The sequence below is a fragment of the Opisthocomus hoazin genome, chromosome 1 (assembly GCF_030867145.1).
Source record: "Opisthocomus hoazin isolate bOpiHoa1 chromosome 1, bOpiHoa1.hap1, whole genome shotgun sequence".
In the NCBI taxonomy this organism is placed as follows: Eukaryota; Metazoa; Chordata; class Aves; order Opisthocomiformes; family Opisthocomidae; genus Opisthocomus; species Opisthocomus hoazin.
The window spans coordinates 140,788,051-140,806,016 of record NC_134414.1 but is presented as its reverse complement, the minus strand read 5'-3'; the positions used below and the strand labels follow the sequence as shown (position 1 = coordinate 140,806,016).

General features: G+C 45.5%; 1 protein-coding gene across 2 annotated transcripts in view; it reads right to left on the bottom strand.

Annotated features, from left to right (window-relative positions):
* The window catches only part of EPHA1 (EPH receptor A1), a 37,530-nt gene extending 19,844 nt beyond the window's left edge, over positions 1-17,686 (bottom strand). The window contains exons 1-3 of one of the 2 annotated variants that reach the window (XM_075438730.1): positions 17,188-17,686; positions 13,927-13,994; positions 375-650 (exon numbers count right to left, since the gene is read on the bottom strand). In XM_075438730.1, coding sequence (XP_075294845.1) covers positions 375-650; positions 13,927-13,994; positions 17,188-17,254 — 411 coding nt within the window. In that variant the 5' untranslated portion in view covers positions 17,255-17,686. Of the gene's footprint in view, positions 1-374; positions 651-2,203; positions 2,353-13,926; positions 13,997-17,187 lie in introns of those variants that run through there. The other variant, XM_075438738.1, reaches the window with a different exon arrangement.
* Between the last annotated feature and the right edge of the window lie 280 nt (positions 17,687-17,966).

The window sequence follows — 17,966 nt, the reverse complement described above, 5'->3', positions numbered from 1 at the left end:
CTATCTAAGGCAAGTCAAACTCTTTTGGTCTCTGCTTTACTATTTCTAAAAACTAATGTAACCATCTAGCATTGTTATAACCCTTTAGAATCCCTAGCTGCGTGGTGTCCAGTTAAACAGGCGCTTACGCAGGACGAAGGGCTGATCTCATTTGAAAACTCCTGTGCCTCCTGTGGCAAAGACTGCTCTGAGCATCACAGAGGGCACTGGGGGCAAAGTTTATTCTAAGGACAACACTTACTATCTGTGCCCCTCCCCAGATGCTGGTTCTCCTGGCCTGCCCCAGCCAGTAAGACACACCTAGTTTAAGCTCAAAGATATGACTAGTTTAAGCAGAAATATATGACTCAGTCTTCACACCCAGCGCTACAGACCTTGATGAAGAGCGGGCGGCGGAACTGGATGCCGACATCTTGTTCAGACTCCATGTAATAGAGATTGAAGGTCTCTTTGCAGGTCACCACTTCACCTTTGAAGCTCTTGCAATCCCTCACAGTAAACTTTAGCTCCACATAAATGCGGGAGGCTGCTTCACCCCGATAAATCCAGTTGGTGCGAAGCCAGTGATCAGTGTCACCCTCGGAAAGCACACTGCAGTCCTGGTACATATAGACGGGGGTACCGTTTATCATCTGCTGCACTTCACTCCACTGCTCCCAGGGCAGAAGAAAACACACATTATTAGACAGATGTGAGAAACAAGTTTCGGTTCAAATATGACAAAATCTAACCTAAATGATCTATTCCCATATAGCATTCAGGTCTCAAAGCCTGTCTAGCTAAAAGGTTTCTTATGCTGAGCAAAAGTTGCATCTGGTCTAGAGACCCATGTCTGCCTAAACTCTTTACACAGGGAGCAAAAGACCGTACTGTAATTAGGATCTGACTTAAGACAAATTGAAGGAAACAACAGTGCACGGACCCGTGCACATCCCCTTCATCCCGCCTTGGTTCCAATCTATTTCTTTCATACACTGTCATATCTTGGACTGAGAAAAAGACCCACTGCTCCCATGTATTGGCCACTTCTCTCTGCCACTGTTTACATTCAAAGCTTACAGTAGGACATACCAGATCAGGACTATTCTCTGCCCTTGAAAATAATGCACAACACTTTGGGGTAAGAGAAAACCTGGCCCAACACTATGGGAAGGTCCATTGTAGAAGGACTGTGCTGGAGCAAGCATTAATTTGGAGTTCATGCTTCTTTAAGTGTGACATTTTGAAAACCCCTAATTTAACTATTAAAAATCAATTGATTTTCCTGACTTCATACTAGGTTCTGCTTCTTCCTCAGGCAAATAATAGCTGAGAGGAGGATGCAGGCCCAGCTGGTTACGATACCTCACTGGTACTATTTGTATGAATCCAATAGGGTTCGATACATATTTTAACATACACTTTTGCTGAATTTTATCTGGTTCTAGTTTTGTTTCCTCACCACAGGTCAGATACTCAAAAGTGAACGTGCTTTGCATTTTGTAAGTTGCAAACGAGAACTGAAAACTTGGAAAGCAAGGTTCTGTCCACAGGGAAAATAACTTAGATCCTTTTCCCCCCATGCTAAGACTGCCTTTCTCATTCTGCTTTAAATGTTTAAACAAATTAAATTGAAACAAGTGCCCACAATGGTATTGGCACAAGTTTAAGCATCTTGGTTTTAAATCACACCCCAGGTTAAGATGTAATTTAAACAAGGCCTCAGTCTGTGAATTACTCTAGGCTTGTCAAGTCTCATGGGCTGAGCGTGAGACTTACACCTTTCTCCAGCACCACCACCACCTTCTCCTCCTGTACTCACAGCACAACCCTGCAGCCTCTCTCCTAGCTTCTCATCCCCCAGACAGGTCACTCTGCTGGCAGAACACAAGAGATGGACCCACAGAGTGCCAAAGGAGTCTCTGCTTTTAGGCCATGACTTAGAGCACACCCTCTATAAAGCCCCACTCTGAAAATAATCAGAGTACTTTTTCCAAGCTAGCAAGCCCTGCTGACAGCACAAGCTTGTCTCTGGCTGATTTCAGCCATTTACCTAAGTGCATACCAGCAGTCTCCTCCCAGGAAGTTCTGTGGATGGTATCTATGTGTCCCTTCTTGTTTCCTTTTTCTCCATGTAATTAATCTCAAGTGTCACCCCACCCTCTTAATCTGATCCAGCTGGCATATACCTGCACCACACAGGATTTACACTTATTTCACTTACTGGAGGCCAAAGGACTGAAGATAGCAAGAGACAGAAACAGCTGATCAATCCCAACTGATCATCCAGAAGGGGCAATCACTTAATCACCCCTTGCACTGTTTCATTGAAGAACTTCTGGAAATGCTACAGAACTGAATTTACAGCACGTCCTGAAGTAGATTGAAATAGAAGAAAAGAAGTTAGAAAGGAGAGTTAGAGCAAAGTGGTTTCAGAATAAACTGCCAGTGTTAGGACTGACTTTAAGAAACATTTTTCCATGAGTGTCTGCCTCCACCAAGCTGATGGGAAACGCATAATTGCATTTGAAGGCTAAGAGTTAGACAAGTTTCCATTAGCAGTTTATCCTAAGGCAATGCCACAGACAAGTGTCACCAGAAAGCAATTTTTGCATGTCTCACTGAAAGACATAAGCTGTTGTGATGCATGTCCTGAATATACCATTTTCAAAACTTTAGTGATACAGGACCAAAATTTCATTTTCAACAGCGACAACTCCAGCAAAAAAATTTCCTTTAAACTCTACTGCTGGAAAAAATCCAACTGCTAACTCCTGTATTTCTTAGCTCATCTCAGCCCAGCTTCTTCCAGACTGAGCTCTTCGGGGCAAAGATGCTTAGCACTGACTGTTGCACAGTTTCATATGCAGTGTGGCGCAAAGAAATAACAAGGGAGTCAGACTTGGTTTTTCTAGACTCTACTGCTGATGGGTAAAGGAAGTAAAATGAGGATATTATTTATGCTAACAATACAGAACTATTGTTAAATATGCTTGTGACTTCATTATTCAGTGAAGCTTTTAAATTCAAAGTAGTACAGGAAAACTGTTACATAGAACACTTAATGAAAGGGTGATGAGTCCAGGAATTGCTATGCAACTGTCTCACATCCTGAAAGAATCTGCTGCAAAATCAAAACGTATCCCTCAGATTTTTAATGTAATGTTCTTTAATGAATGTGTGTGGTAAAGTCTGGCTCAATCAGTATGAATTACTTGGCTCTCCAGTTTGTCTGCCAATGACATTGAATCAACCTCCTTTGATAATACAACTTTCTACCCATTTCATTCCAGAACTGTATCCTTACTCCAGTCATCAGTCTGGCCACAGGATGGGAAACATTCTTCTAGGAGAGGCTGGGGTCAGTGGGAGTCAGACTTCCTCATTTTAGCAGTGAGTGAGCTGTGATTTTGTGATGCTACAGAAAACTTTCTCATGAGATTCAGAATCATAGAAAGACTCAGGTTGGAAAGGGCCCTTGGAGAACATCTAGCAGATCACCCTGCTCCAAGCAAGCTAAAGAGTTCTTAAACTCTTAAAATTTCATTCTTTAAAACTCCTTATAAGCTCTTTTAAATTTAAAATCTTTTTTAGGTTTAAGTTTAAGCTGCCTTTAAATTAGTCTTTAAACTTATAAAACCTGGGAGTGCTGGTGGACAACAAGTTGACCATGAGCCAGCAGGGTGCCCTGGCTGCCAAGAAGGCCAATGGGATCCTGGGATGCATCAAGAAGAGTGTGGCCAGCAGGTCGAGGGAGGTTCTCCTTCCCCTCTACACTTCCCTAGTGAGGCCCCATCTGGAGTACTGGGTCCAGTTTTGGGCTCCCCACTTCAAGAAAGATGAGGAGCTACTGGAGAGAGTCCAGCAGAGGGCTATGAGGATGATGAGGGGACTGGAGCATCTCTCCTGCAAGGAAAGGCTGAGAGAGCTGGGCTTGTTCAGCCTGAAGAAGAGAAGGCTGTGAGGGGACCTTAGAAATGCTTATAAATATCTGAAGGGTGGGTGTCAGGAGGATGGGGCCAAGCTCTTTTCAGTGGTGCCCAGTGACAGAACAAGGGGCAATGGGCACAAACTGAAGCATAGGAAGTTCCATCTGAACATGAGGAAAAACTTTACTTTGAGGATGACAGAGCACTGGTACAGGCTGCCCAGAGGGGTTGTGGAGTCTCCTCCTCTGGAGATATTCAAGACCCGCCTGGATAAGGTCCTGTGCAGCCTGCTGTAGGTGACCCTGCTTCGGCAGGGGGGTTGGACTAGATGACCCACAGAGGTCCCTTCCAACCCCGAACATTCTGTGATTCTGTAATTCTTAAAAAGTTGCTGAGAAAACAAAAGCCAATGCATTCCGGAGAGGGCCATAAATTAGTAGCTTGACTTTCTAAGAAGTCTAAGGAAGTAGCCATTGGTTTGAGAACAAAAGGGCGTTCTGTACTTCTCAGGAACCCATATACTAACAACAGGCACTTAGTTCCAGAGATTTGCTCTTGAAAGCCTTGGTCTGGTGGTATAATACAGAGAAAAATAATTCCAGCACAGCAATTAGTGTTAAGTGAATGAAAACCTCAAAGCAGAAGTACTATCTCAATAACCTCAGAACACTGCAAGTTCAGGAAAAAGGAAGCCAGCTTTCCTCCCATTGCTAGGTTGGATTCAGTGTAAAGAAAGCAGTGGTGGCAAGGAGCTGTCTCTGTGAAGGCAGTTCAGAATGACTTGAATGACAATCTGGAAGGGCGCCAGTAGATATTTGTAGTAAACAGTGTTGGTTTGGTCTGCCTTGTGAGTAAAGATCCGAAGATAAGATAAGGTACGTGCCTTTTAACATCTGCCATGATAGACTCTGAATTGATTATACAGTTTGAAGCTCTGAAGTCTAAGGAAGGCTTACTCTGCTTTTTCTATAAATAAGCCTTCTCTAGGTTAGGTGTGCATCAAGGATCCTATCTAGGACAACCTGTGATTCCTCCATCCATCTATGGGCTACTCTTCCTAGGATCTGCCATAAGGTAGAAGATGGAAACCAATTGAGACAATTTGTATGTCTTCTTGGAGCTACTGTCTCAGGCTCTGCAGGCATCATTAAAGTGGTCTTTTGTGGTTTTAGTCTTTTTTATGTGGAAGAAAAACCCCAACAAACTTTTTATGATGACAAATACAAATTTCATCATTTCTGTGAAAGAGGTGGTCTACCAGTGACAGAGGCAGCAGACTGTGACAGTATTGCAAATCCTTAGGCTTAGAAGAGCTTGTGGATCACACAGAAATGCTGTCTCCACCTCTAGCTTGCCAGGGACTTGCCCTGTCTCCCTTCAGATAAGAGCTTGGCTGCTGTGACCTGTATTTCATTTGCCTTCACATTAGCTTAGCACAGCGGCTTCAAATCTGTAGCCTGCAGACCCCTGGGGAAAGGCACAGCCATACTTTGAAGACACTTACGGAAGGCAACAACAAGGCAAGCACCTTGCCAATAGCCTTTAAAGTTATTAACCTAAGATGCATGTCTCCACTGGAAAAGTTAGTAGTTCATATACTGAAAACCAGTAACCTATTTAACTTTGGGTTAGACAGTTGCACTCAGATGAAACGACCAGCTGAGTTAGTACAGCCAGCTACACCGTACCTGTACTTTGCAAGCGCATCTCCTTCCCATTTAATTTGCAACAGAATTCAGAATGCTATTTTAATCCACGGAATTTCTTCCTCAAGAAAAACTGCAGGGCCCCAAAACAGCAATCTTTCTCAGCAACAGTACATCACTGGTGTCCCAAGCCTGAAACCACCTATCAGAACACGCACTGCTGAATGGTTTCTCTCTCCTTCCCCAGCCAGCACTTTTGCCTATGGACTCTCTTTCACTTTTGTCTAGTAGCATTTGCATGCTACCATGACAAAAAAAAACTTCCTGGAATATATTCAGAGTTGAAGGCAGTTGTACATTACAGGTTTGGCTGTACTACATTTTTAGCCTAGTGCCTCAGAGGAAAGACTATAGCAATGGAGACATCTTGCTGATACCTGCCATGACACGATGAACAGCTGCTCTTCATCTGAAATCCATCTGACAACAATCTGTCGGTAGGCAAAGCTAGACCAGCCAGTCAAAAACACCAGCACCACGGTGGTGTTTTGAGTTTATTACAGAATAAAGTTTCTGTGACCCTTCACTGAACATTTCTCAATACTCTTGCAAGTTCTTTTGTTGGTGTGGAAGACAATTTAGTGGTGACATCTAGACACTTCATGAGTCCTGCAACTTTAGATCAGAGAACAGCAAAGAGGCTGCTTTTATTTCTTTGATCTTTTGGCAATGGTCAGGGAAGTTTGATTTCATCATATAATCATGGAGCCTTTGACACAACTGAATGCAGAAGTGATGTTTACTTGTCTATAGTATCTTTCTGGGTGGGATGATATATTTTTTTCCCCACAATGATCCATTGATTATTTTCAGGGAGGAGCAACTGCATTATGTAATTATTTGTCCTTTAGGGCACTAGGACACAGGTCTCCATCCCACTCATCTCCTTCCAGCTTAACCTGTACTCATGTTCTTATGGGAAGATAAGGTGCTAATGTGAGCCACAGAGCTCCAGTGCATTGATTACAGAACCTATTTATCAAACCTAGGTTCTGCTGTCTGCTCATTGTCTGAACTGTCTGACCACATTAAGGTCTTGCATGAAAACAGTTCTGGTCACAACAGATGCTGCTAGGTGAGGGGCAATGATACTCTAGTCCAATATTTCACCTAGATATTTTGGAACACTTGTTTCATATATACCTATTTTGCTAACACACACTAACAATATCAATAACTACAAAAAGAGCAGGAGTGGAAAATCAGATGGTGCATCTTAAGAGTTCTTGGCTAAAGTCATATTACCAATAAAGCGAAAGTTAGCTCTCATGTTATTTTTGCACTACATTTTATATTGCATAGAATCTATTGTAAATGGAAGTGATTTTTTTTTCCAGGGCAAAGAACTTTGTATGACGTGAGTTATGGTTTTGTATGCTGTGTCAAGTATTCTTCCAGTATTTACAGAGAACCTGGGAAATCAGTCCAATAGTGATGGGCACTACTTCCTCTGTTCGTATAGATTTCTTTTAAAGACGAGTGACAGAGCAGGTGGAATCTCACACAGTGACAGGGTAATCGTGCTTTTTCTTTGAGATAAACAAACCTGTCTGGAGAAAAAAAAGCTGCAGGAGATGGGAGCATGAAACTCACAGTGAGGAGGAACTAGGCCTTAGAAGCAATGGAAATAACCTTCCAAGAAGTCAGAAGGAATGGGCACATTTTTGTGCAAGTCTGCCTCTGAGATGGTAAGAACCACACTTCAAAGTGTAGGTCCATCCAGCAAGGGCACAGCAGGCAACAAAAGATGTAAAGCCTTTCCTTTCTAACCTGCCTACCTGCAAACTCACCAGTATTTTGGTTGGCATTACAATAAAAGTTGTTTTGTTTTTGAATTTAAGTAGCCTGTTAGTCTTCTTGGAGGACCTTGCTATAAGCAGACTCATATCAAAGCCCCAGCTGACTCGTGGTGCTTTTGTGTTGACATGAGGAAGTTCAGTGAACCTTGTCTGCTCTCATTCAACAGCAATAAACAGGTGAATCAGCTTCCTGAAGCTGCTAGACAACAGTGCTGTCATGACTGCAGTGCCTGAGCAGCTGTGGTGATCCATGGCATGGTTGTACAGCATCTTTGCGTTGGGTCAGAATGTGGTCTTTTCTGCCCTTCATGTCACAACACTGAGGTCACTAGCTGAGATTGCTGCTTGGGTCTGTGGCCGTGACTTCATCCTAGGCTACCTGATTGGTGGCTCATGCAATCTGGCCTAGGGTACAGTTACTAATTTACACTTTACTTCCTCTCATCTTACTTTGTTTACCCCCCCGCCCCCACCCCTCCCCACCCCTCTGAGTCAAGTAAAGCATATCTGGATGTGCATAACATTTTTTATTTTTTTTTTTACTTCTCTCCCCAATCCACACAAAAAACCCCTAGTTTTCACTTAACAGAATATCGTCACGTGTCTCCACCAGTCTGCACATTAACAGCTGCAGAGCCTGTCAGGATATGACCCTGAAGCTAGGACTGTTCCGATTTCCAGCTAGTTGTTGACTTTACTAAGCATTTGTCCCTTATTCTATACAGATCCTGTTCATTTGGAAGAACAAATCCCCTGTGCCTGATACTTAAATTGAGAGCAGGCTGAGCTATACACTGCTTCTCTATTCCAGGTTCAGAGGTCATGACATCCCTTTGAGTTAGATCTTAAAATACATGCATTGCCAACAGTTGTGGGAAGAGATGCACACAACAGCATTTCTCATGGTTATTTTTCACACCACCTTCAGATGCTACAACAAGATGATTGGCTGAGACTCATTCCAGGTAAGACTATCTGAGTAAGATACCAAGAAGTCTGATTAAGTGAATTGCCCAGGTTTAATGAAATAGGAGTGCTGTACTAGAATCACTTGCAGGTTGAGGGCTGTGTGGCCCACAGAACTATTTCCTTCATGACCAATAGAATAAAATAGACTATTTCAGTTGGAAGGGAGGTACAACAATCATCTAGTCCAACTGCCTGACCAATTCAAGGCTGAACAAAAGTTCAGGCATGTTATTAAGGACATTGTCCAAATGTCTCTTCAACACCGACAGGCTTGGGGCATCACCTGCCTCTCTAGGGAGCCTGTTCCAATGTTTGACCACCCTCTTGGTATAGATGTGCTTCCTAATGTCCAGTCTGAACCTCCCCTGCTGCAGCTTTCCCACATGGCCCATCACTGGATACTAAGGAGAAGAGCTCAGCACCTCCCCCTCCACTTCCCCCCTCAGGAAGCTGCAGAGAGAAATGAGGTTGCCCCTCAGCATCCTTTTCTCCAAACTAGACAAGCCCAAAGTCCTGAGCCTCTCCTCATAGGCCATGTCTTTCAGCCCTTCCACCAGCGTCGTTGCCCTCCTCTGGAGGCATTCAAGGACCTTCACATCTTTCTTAAATGGTGGGGCTCAGAACTGCACACAGCACTCGAGGTGAGGCCGCACCAATGCTGAAGACACCAGGATAATCCCCTCTTTTTATGAGCTGGTTGTGCTGTGTTTGATGCACCCCAGGACAGGGTTTGCCCTCTCTGCTGCCAGGGCACACTGCTGACTTGCATTGAGCCTGCTGCCGACCAGCACCCCCAGATCCCTTTCTGCAGGGCTGCTCTCCAGCCACTCCTCTCCCAATTTATACTTGTGCCCAGCATTACTCCATCCTAGGTGCAGAATCTGGCATTTTGACTTATTGAATGTCATCCCATTAATGATTGCCCAATGCTCCAACCTCTGCAAGGCCTCTTGTCCCTCAGAAGAGTCAACAGCACCTCCCAATTTGGTATCATCAGCACACTGGCTAACAGTACATTCAAGTCCTCCGAGCAGGCCTATCTGTCTGAGCAGAAGTGGTGGAAACAGAAAGCGGCCATCAGCTGTTACTAACATCTGGGACCTCTTAGTCTGGTGGAATAGCATCTCGCCTTGCTAGAACCAGAAGGCATGTAAACATTATCGTATGGCCAGTGATATAAAAGTTTCTGACAGGTCACAGGTACTTGAGCTGGTCTATTACCTAAAGAAAATAATTGAGCAGTGTACAATTTGTACTATGCCTGGGATTTAACAGAAAAATAAGAGCATTAAAAAAAAAAATCTGAGCACTGGCTTATCCAGATTGCATTCACATAGCTCTGGCAGCTGCTACGTTCACAGTCAGACCTCCTGTGAAACATGGAGTGCAGAACTGCACAAGATTACATTGTTTCCAAAGTTTTTCAAGTGTTTTCAGAGCCACTATAGTTGCAGTTAGTGGCTATTTACGAATAGCCTCTGGGATACATGAGGTCACTGGGATTAGATGCATATCCTTAGTTCTGTGTGAAGACAGACTTTGGAAAAATTGAGCACATCACATTGGGAGACCTGGTAGAAAATTTGAAACTGATAGCAACACTTTGAAGTATGTGTAGAAGCAAGCAAGAGTATGGAATAGGTAGAAAAAATTATGTCCTCCACTTCACCATGTGTACGAGATTGAGCCCAATGACAGCCTAGAAAGGAGACCAAGAAAACTACCTGGAAGCTTTAATAACATTATGATCCATGCAGAAATATCATTTGGGAAAAATAAGCTCCATAAACCAGCTACCAGCTGAGAACTGAGAATAGCTGAACCTTTAATATGCAATAAATATGACACAATTTGGCAATTAGTGGTAGCAGCAGAGTTCATGTGATTTCTGAAATAACAGATACCCAGTTTCAAAACAATATTACTGTGAAAAAGGACTCTTTTATAAGCAAAGACCGCTGTATAACTGGTGAAAGCATACCTCCCAGGAAAACATACCAGCTAAAAAAGAATAAATTGTGTTTAATTTACAATCCATTCAACAGCATAGAGACAGAAAGTCATACTAAGAGGCCCAGTATGCAGCATCTGACAGTACAAATGGCTAAAAACTTCAGTAGCTACATACACTCACAAAACTATAACTGGATTATGCAAATATTATTCACACACACACAAAAGAAATTGGAAATAGTAGACAAAAGGAAAATTTCAAGATAGGCCCACAAGCTAGGGGTGAAATAATCACAGCAACTAAAGACAAATATTGATTTGCCCAACATGTTGTATCATAGGTCTCCATAAACTGATGCAGAAAATCCATAGGAATAGATACTACCGAGTTCAAAACATGAGATGAGGTAAAACTGAAGAAACTTTTGTGCCTCAGCTAAAAATGCAAGCTCAAAATGCTAACAACCAAAGAGTGCAAAACTATCGGGTAAAACACAGAAAGATGTAGGTGGGAAGGCGCCTTTGGGTCTCTACTGCAACCCCCTGCTCACAACAAGGCTAACTTCAAAGCCGGGTTGAGTTGCTCGGGGCCTTGTCTATTAAATGCAAAATGCAAGAGGACAAGATGACTCCTCATCACCATCTGTTCAAAGCTGATGCAATTATATGTGAAAGCAAAATAGAGATAAATAACTTTTTATACTGTTATTTTACAAGCTTCCAAGAAGCAATGCTACTATGCCTGGTAACTGAATTTGTTAGCGATAGGATTTCAGAAGTCCTTGTTGGACAGTTTCAGTGATTTTTGACATCAGTTGAAGTAGCCAGGCTGTTTGTGCAGCATGGGGAGCCTTAAAGAAATGTCAGAGCAAGTAAATTCTAGACTCCCGAGACCTTCAAAGTGATCGTCATTCACTCTTTAATCTATGTTAAAAGACAGAAGTCTACCACTAGTACTGTAATACACCTACCCATGCCCAACTGGTATTGCTATCTCACAAGTTCAAAGACCAAAAAAAAATTATCAAGGAATTTGTTAGATGATGGGGGGGGAGGTAAGGAAGATAAGAAAGTGATTATAGAAATCACAATCTGCCTTTTTAAGGGCCTAGTTTCAAATAGCAGCCTAAAATGAATGAAGCCCTTTCTAAACAGCTACTACAAAGCACAAACCTTTCAGCAAACGAACTTCTACAGACGCTTTACTTAAAATACAGACACTTTCACTTAAAGACTACTTTTAAGCTTAAGCAAGACTTCACTGCCTGTTAATGTACTCTAGAAGTCCAGAAAAATGACCCATGCTGTCCAAAACTGACTGGTATACAGCTCGGTGTTCTTCGGCTGAGCACGTGTTAACAGAAGCATTGTCTATGCTGGATACAGACCACGTCTGACCATCAAACAATCACACATGGCAAGTCACCTCATCCATTGTCAGTGGCTAAAAGGGAACAGAAAACAAAGGTGTAATTCTGCCTCCACAGAATTATCCAACCTCTTCCCACAGAATTATCCAACCTCTTCTGGGGTATGCCTCGCAGACCTTGTCCATATGCAGATTCCTCGCAGCAAATTCCTCCTCTGTGTGATAAGCATATTGATATAAATCCAGCTCACAGATGGGAGATCTCTGGCATCTAATGTTAGGTACAAGTAGCATTGTTACATGAAACCTACTCTTCAGTTGTTTCCACCCTGTTACTAATCAAGCTAGTCAGACTATTCACTACTAATCTTAACCCTTTTGTGTCAAAAAAATGTTCCTAATCAACCTCACTTCTCTTTGGAACATATTTACTTCTTCAGTTTGGAAGAATGGTTTCAGAAACAGTTGTTCAAAGTTCTGATTCCAAAAGAATCATCCATTGTTCCCTTCTTGCTTGCCACCTAACAGTTCTTGGGAAATGACGTAATTAGACAAATCCTTGCAAAAGAGTTGCTCATCAGAAGTCAATGAATCTATTCTTCATCCTCCATGAGTTTATCAGTCGTCGATATCCTGACCTATTAGTTTAGATTGTTCTCAGGCTATGTTTTCCAGCACCTTCTACAATTGCCAGTTACAACTACAGTATTTTAAATATACATATTTTAAAAAGCAGATGTAGCACAAGCAGAATGGTATGCCAACTCCTAGCGCTGCTGTGAACCTACTGTTCAAAAATCAGATGTTCTGTAACAAAGCTTTTGTCTTCTTTCTATCAGATTATTTTTAAGATGCACTTTTGAGTGGTTTTTTCCAATCTCTTCAAGAGGCAGACTTCATCCTGAACATGCCTGGAGCCTGGTACTGGGTTAAAATCAGCACACAGACAGTTGATGGGTACAACAAAGCGAACAATGGGCAAAACATGATCTACATGTATGTCTCACTAGGGCACCTGTTTTGAGTAAGGTATAACAATAATAATAACCAAAACAGCTGTACAAATGAAACAAATGCAGTTATTCCAGCACAGGAGAACCTCACTGTCTGGCTCCAGTTCACCCAGCAAGACTACCAGGAGTAGGAGGAGGCTGGGGTGAATTTAAACCAGCCACAGCACATTACAGAGGAAAGTTATGAAAATGAGTTAGGAACAGGCTGAACCCAGGCCTACTTTATAAGCAGCAAGGGTAAAACTTTCTCCACACGAGGGCTTGGGGCTTGCTAGGAAGCTAAGAGCATGGATGAGGAACAGGAACTATGTATTAACATATGTCCTTCTAACTACTGCAGCACAGTCCCTCTTTGTGCCTTCCTTCCACCACTCCCACAGTCCTGCTGTTACAGAGGAAACCATCTTCCATAACGTAGGCTGTGACGCTAGAGGAACTACTCAACTGTACTTCATACAAAATAGCTGTACTTGTACAAAAATAGCTGCGAGCTCAGCTGTCTTTTGGAGTCCAATTTTGCAGTGGCTTCAGGAGTAAATTTTGAAGCACTTCTATCAACTCAGTTTTACAGTCACAAAACAAAGGGAAATGCCTCTCATTATCAGTTGCACAGGCCAAACACAGCATTAGGGCTGAGGGTAAAGTCCTAAAGCCTTGCAGGCCACCCAGTAGGCCAGATCACTGTCCCATGAGTTAACAGTTATTTCTTCAGTTAGCTGCTGATTAAAAAAATTTGTAACTGAGTCATTCAGTTTAACACTCATGAGGAAAAAAAATAATCAGAACAACCTTAAACAGACAAAAATTCCAAATTGTCAAGAGACTTGGAGACAGAAATACTTCTGTGGCTATTTGTCCAGAAAAGGAGAAATAAGATGTATTTGCAACCTGTTACAATGAAAAACTGGGTGATGACTTGATTTTCTTCTGTTTTTTCCATTGTTTTATTCCTTCATGAAAACCATGTATTTCAAGGAGATATTTCATCACCAAGAGCTACTGGAAGTCAATGAGGCATTGGTCCTCAAACAGCGGATGTGGTGAAGGGGTTACAAGGGAGAGAGACTCAAAAGCATGCAATGTCCAGGAGAGGGTGGAGCTGCACAAGCAGCCTGATTCTGGGAGGCAGGGTGAAATTTCGATTTGGATTATGTGTTTCCATCATGTAGTACCCCCAGCGGCTCCCCTTCCTTGAACATGTATACTCACCCCTACTTCTGGAGGGTCTGGAAGCCAGCCCAGTTCACCCTGCGCAGTGCTTGTGTCAAGTAGATCCACTGAAAATCAGAAGAAGGGGGAAAAAAAAAGAAAATCAGTGACCCAACTTACATGGCCCATGGAATGGCTTCATCCTCCTTTTGTCACAGAAGACAAAGCCTGCACTTTCCCTCTCAGCCTCACATCCTTTGTAGCCTTTTACCTTCAAAAAGCACAGCTAGAGGAAGGATGGGAAGATACGAGATGGTGCAGCTATGTGGGAGTTAAAAGGTTTTCGTCATACATGAGACCCCCTTCCACCCTCTGCTCAAGTAACACCCACATGCATCCGAAAAATGCAACCTTGACAACTTTTTCAGCTTCCTAAAGCTGCCCCAAAATGGGGGCAGGAGGCTGAAGCCTACTGAAATGGGAAAGCAGCAGCATTAGCAGCTGAAAGTATCTTGCCTTCGAATAGGAAGGTAGCAGACAAAATGAAGAGGCAGGCGAAATTACCAACACAAAAGATCAACCAGTGTCGCCTAGAGGTACTATCCACTGCTTGAAACACTATGGGGAAGTACAGAGGCAGTGTGAAATTGTAGAAGAGACTTTTCGCTGTCACAGCGCCCAAAAGCAGCGAGACAGCATCAGTTGCTCAAACTGCTGAGCCCTCTACCTCTGACCCAGGCTGTCCACCACCTGATGCTGGCCTAGAAGTCATTTCACTCTCTCCTGCCCCACAAATGTGTTAGCCACAACAGCGAGAGAGTAATGGCTCCTGGGCACAGCATTGCCACCTCTCACAGAATTGCATGGCTGCGTTGTTAAGCCTTGGCTGCTGGAGTCATGCAACAAAGGAGAAATTCGGCAGTATCTTCATTTTTAGCCCTCAAAGAAATTTGAAAGCGTGATCAGAGTTTGCACTTGAGTCTTGATCTGAAGCAAATTTAAAAATGCATCTCTCCTTAGGCAAACGGGGAGAAGAGAGAGGAGCTGGAATAAGTCGTACTGCTGGACGTGCAGCTTTGTGCCTGCCTTGGGGTCTGCCGGTGCTGCCAGGACCAACTACTGGTTTCGGTGCACCTATTGCAGCCCCAGCTCAGGAGCACAGGAAACAGCACAGATTCCTAGGATTCCCTTTTAGATTCCTGTGGGCATATTCAGAGGGGTCATTTCTAAACATATCGGAAAAGAATTTGGGGGTGAAAGGTAGGAGGGGGGTAATTTTTAAATGGCATTTAAATAACCAGATTTCTTCCCCCTCATCTGACTGCTTTACAAATACTGCCTGCCAACTACAAGTAACAAGAGTGTAAAGTGCAGATCAGCAAGAGTCCTGTGGAATGAGGAAGCAGGCCGTGGGCCCAGAATCAGAGATAAGAGGGATTGCACTACTGTTCTCACCTCCGAAACACCCTTTCAGGACTGGGAGCAGGGAAAAGCAGGAATCCAGGTTTTGCAAGTTCGCGGTGTTCACAGCATGGTCATATGGCAAAACCTTCCTAGCCACAGACTCCCTGTCCAGACAAGGCTCCTCATTCACTCCGCTTCTGCTCTCACTCTCTCTATTTGAGATATTATTCTTGTGTTGTTGGCTCCAAAAACTCCTAGGGTGAGGTAGCCTGTCCTTCCAGAACCATCACCCAGATAATATCTATCCCACGCACTTCAGGCCTTGAAGCGGCGATGTGGAAGTGAGAGGGGCTGCATGGCAAGTTCTAGCAAAGGAAAGAGCAAATGAAAAGGAACTCAGAAGCAGCCAGGACAGAAACCTTGCAGAGCCCATGTGTTGTGCTGCTGCACCCCCAGCAGTGGCTCCTTCAGCTGCTGAGTGCCCAGCGGAAGAGGCAAAGTCCCTTCTCAAGCAGCAACTCTCAAAGTGAAACCCACAACAGGGGTTCTCCAATGAAAGGAAGAATGAGTCAGCAAGACTACCAGGGCACAGGGAATACAGGTACTCGGGGGCTACTCGCCCTTTGGTCCGCAGCCTCGCTGCTAGGAATCTCACGCAGCTCTCCAGCCAGGTGGGAGGAGGTCTCCCCGAAAAGAAGAAAGACTTTGGATAAGAGAGGACGCCAGGGAAAGGAGTTGTTCCCAGATGGGCACGTTAAGGAAGAGTGGATCACAGACACAGCCCGAATGAGATGGTTGAGGTAGGTGAGAAGCTGGCAGGGAGGTCCCTGGGTGTTACTGCCAGCTACTGGTCACATGCTGAAGGAAACCAGAGCCTGCGTGGTTCTGCCTTGTACTGCTTCTCACCTGGGCTGGTGTTCTCCACAATGTCTGCTAGCTGCATCCATTTAGCTGGATCCTTAATACAAATGTGCTTGTCAAGAATGCTTTAAAAGAGCGCTCAGCACTTGCAGAGTCTGAGATGAGCCCATGGCTGAACTGCCAGTTATGAGTAAGTCCTCTTGATTGAGAGGCTAGAGCAGCAAAGGAGAGGGCTGTGCTTGGGGATGGAGAAGCCCCAAAACCTCTCACTGTGCAGAATAGAGACTAGAAGTCTCTGGCAGTAGTTAACTGCAGGAGGAGGTGGGGAACAGAACAGAGATTTATGCTTCCTCACCTCTCTGTTAAAATTCCCTTTCCCCAGATGTTTCATAACCACTGTGCAACTGCCAAGATGGAAGGAAAAAAGATCACTACATCTCATAAAAGGGTCTAAGTGGAACAGAGAAGGGAAGCAAGGATGTCTTAAGAGCAGAGGTGGAAGGGGAAATTGTAAAGCCCCGATCTACCTTCCTACACTGGGGCAGGCGAAAGAGACTGTCTCACCTTGCAAGCCTCTGAAAAAAATGACTGTCCTGTTGCTCACAAGGGTTAACTCCCAAGAGGGCTTCCTGAGGAAACTGCGGGGGTGTTGGAGGGGGGGGGAGGGGGGGGAAGAATCTTTCTGAGCTTGTGTTTAAACTTGTTATCTGCAACGCTCGTGTTTAATAAAAACAGCGGCAGAATTCTCTCGGATCACTGGTTATGCCGAGGCATTTGCGCTTCGGCCGGGAGGAGGTGGAGAGGGAGGGAGGGAACACACCTGGGCTCAGTTCACCCAGCCACCAAGAGCCGGATTGGGGTTTGCTCCTGGCCCTCGTCCCCCCCACACCCACCTGCCCTCCCCGGACACCCCGGTCCCTCTCCAGCTCCCTCCGGGCGGGCTGTGGTGTCCCTGGGGCCCCACGAGTGATGGCCGGGCCCTGTTTCCTGCCCCTTAGAGAGGACCCTCTCTCCCTCCCAGGGCAGAGGAGAGGGACCGGCGGGTCCCACGCTTACCTTCTTTCCCCGGCACCTGGGGAGGAAGGAGAGCCCACAGGAGCAGGATCCCGAGGGAGAGCTCCATCCCGCCGCTCCGGCTGCTGGGTTCCGCGCCGGCCGGAGGCGGGGGCCAGCCGCCAGCCCCCAGCCCCCAGCCCCCGCCCGCTCCCCCGGCTCGGGCCTCGGCGCCTCGGTCCCGCCCGCCCGGCGCGAGCTGCTCCCGCGGCCGCCCGGCCGGAGCGCGCGCGTTGCACAACCTCCCCGCCCGGCCCGCGGCTGTGATGAAAGGCCGGGGCGGGGGGGCGGGGAGGCCGCGCCGCCTCTACCTGTTCGGAAGGGGCTGGTCACAGACTTCCCATCCGGCAGGCAAATAAACCCACCTTCAAGGCAGCCACCATTCCTTTTCTTTCTTTTTTTTTTTTCCCCCTCTCCCCCGGGAACCTCCCTCCACCTTTGCTCGGTCCCGCCGGAGGCTCCCGGTTGCCACCTCCCGGTGGTCCTCGCCGCCTCCCCGGCTCTTGCTCGGCCGCCCCCGTCCCCGGCGCTCGGGAAACCCGCCGGTGCGCGGCGGCAGCGGCCCGGTTTGCTCCCCGGGCGGCGGGGGGGGCCCGCAGAGCGGTGGCGGTGCCGCTTCGTCGGGTGGGATAAGCTACCCCGTGAGGTACAGACGGCGTTATCCCTCCGCTTGCTGCAAGGCCGCATTCCTCCCGCTCTCTTCCTCCTCCTCCCCCCCAAGGAAGGCTAGAGCGGGGACTTTCTCAGGTCGCCTGGCGAAGCTGGGGGGACCTCCGCCCTTG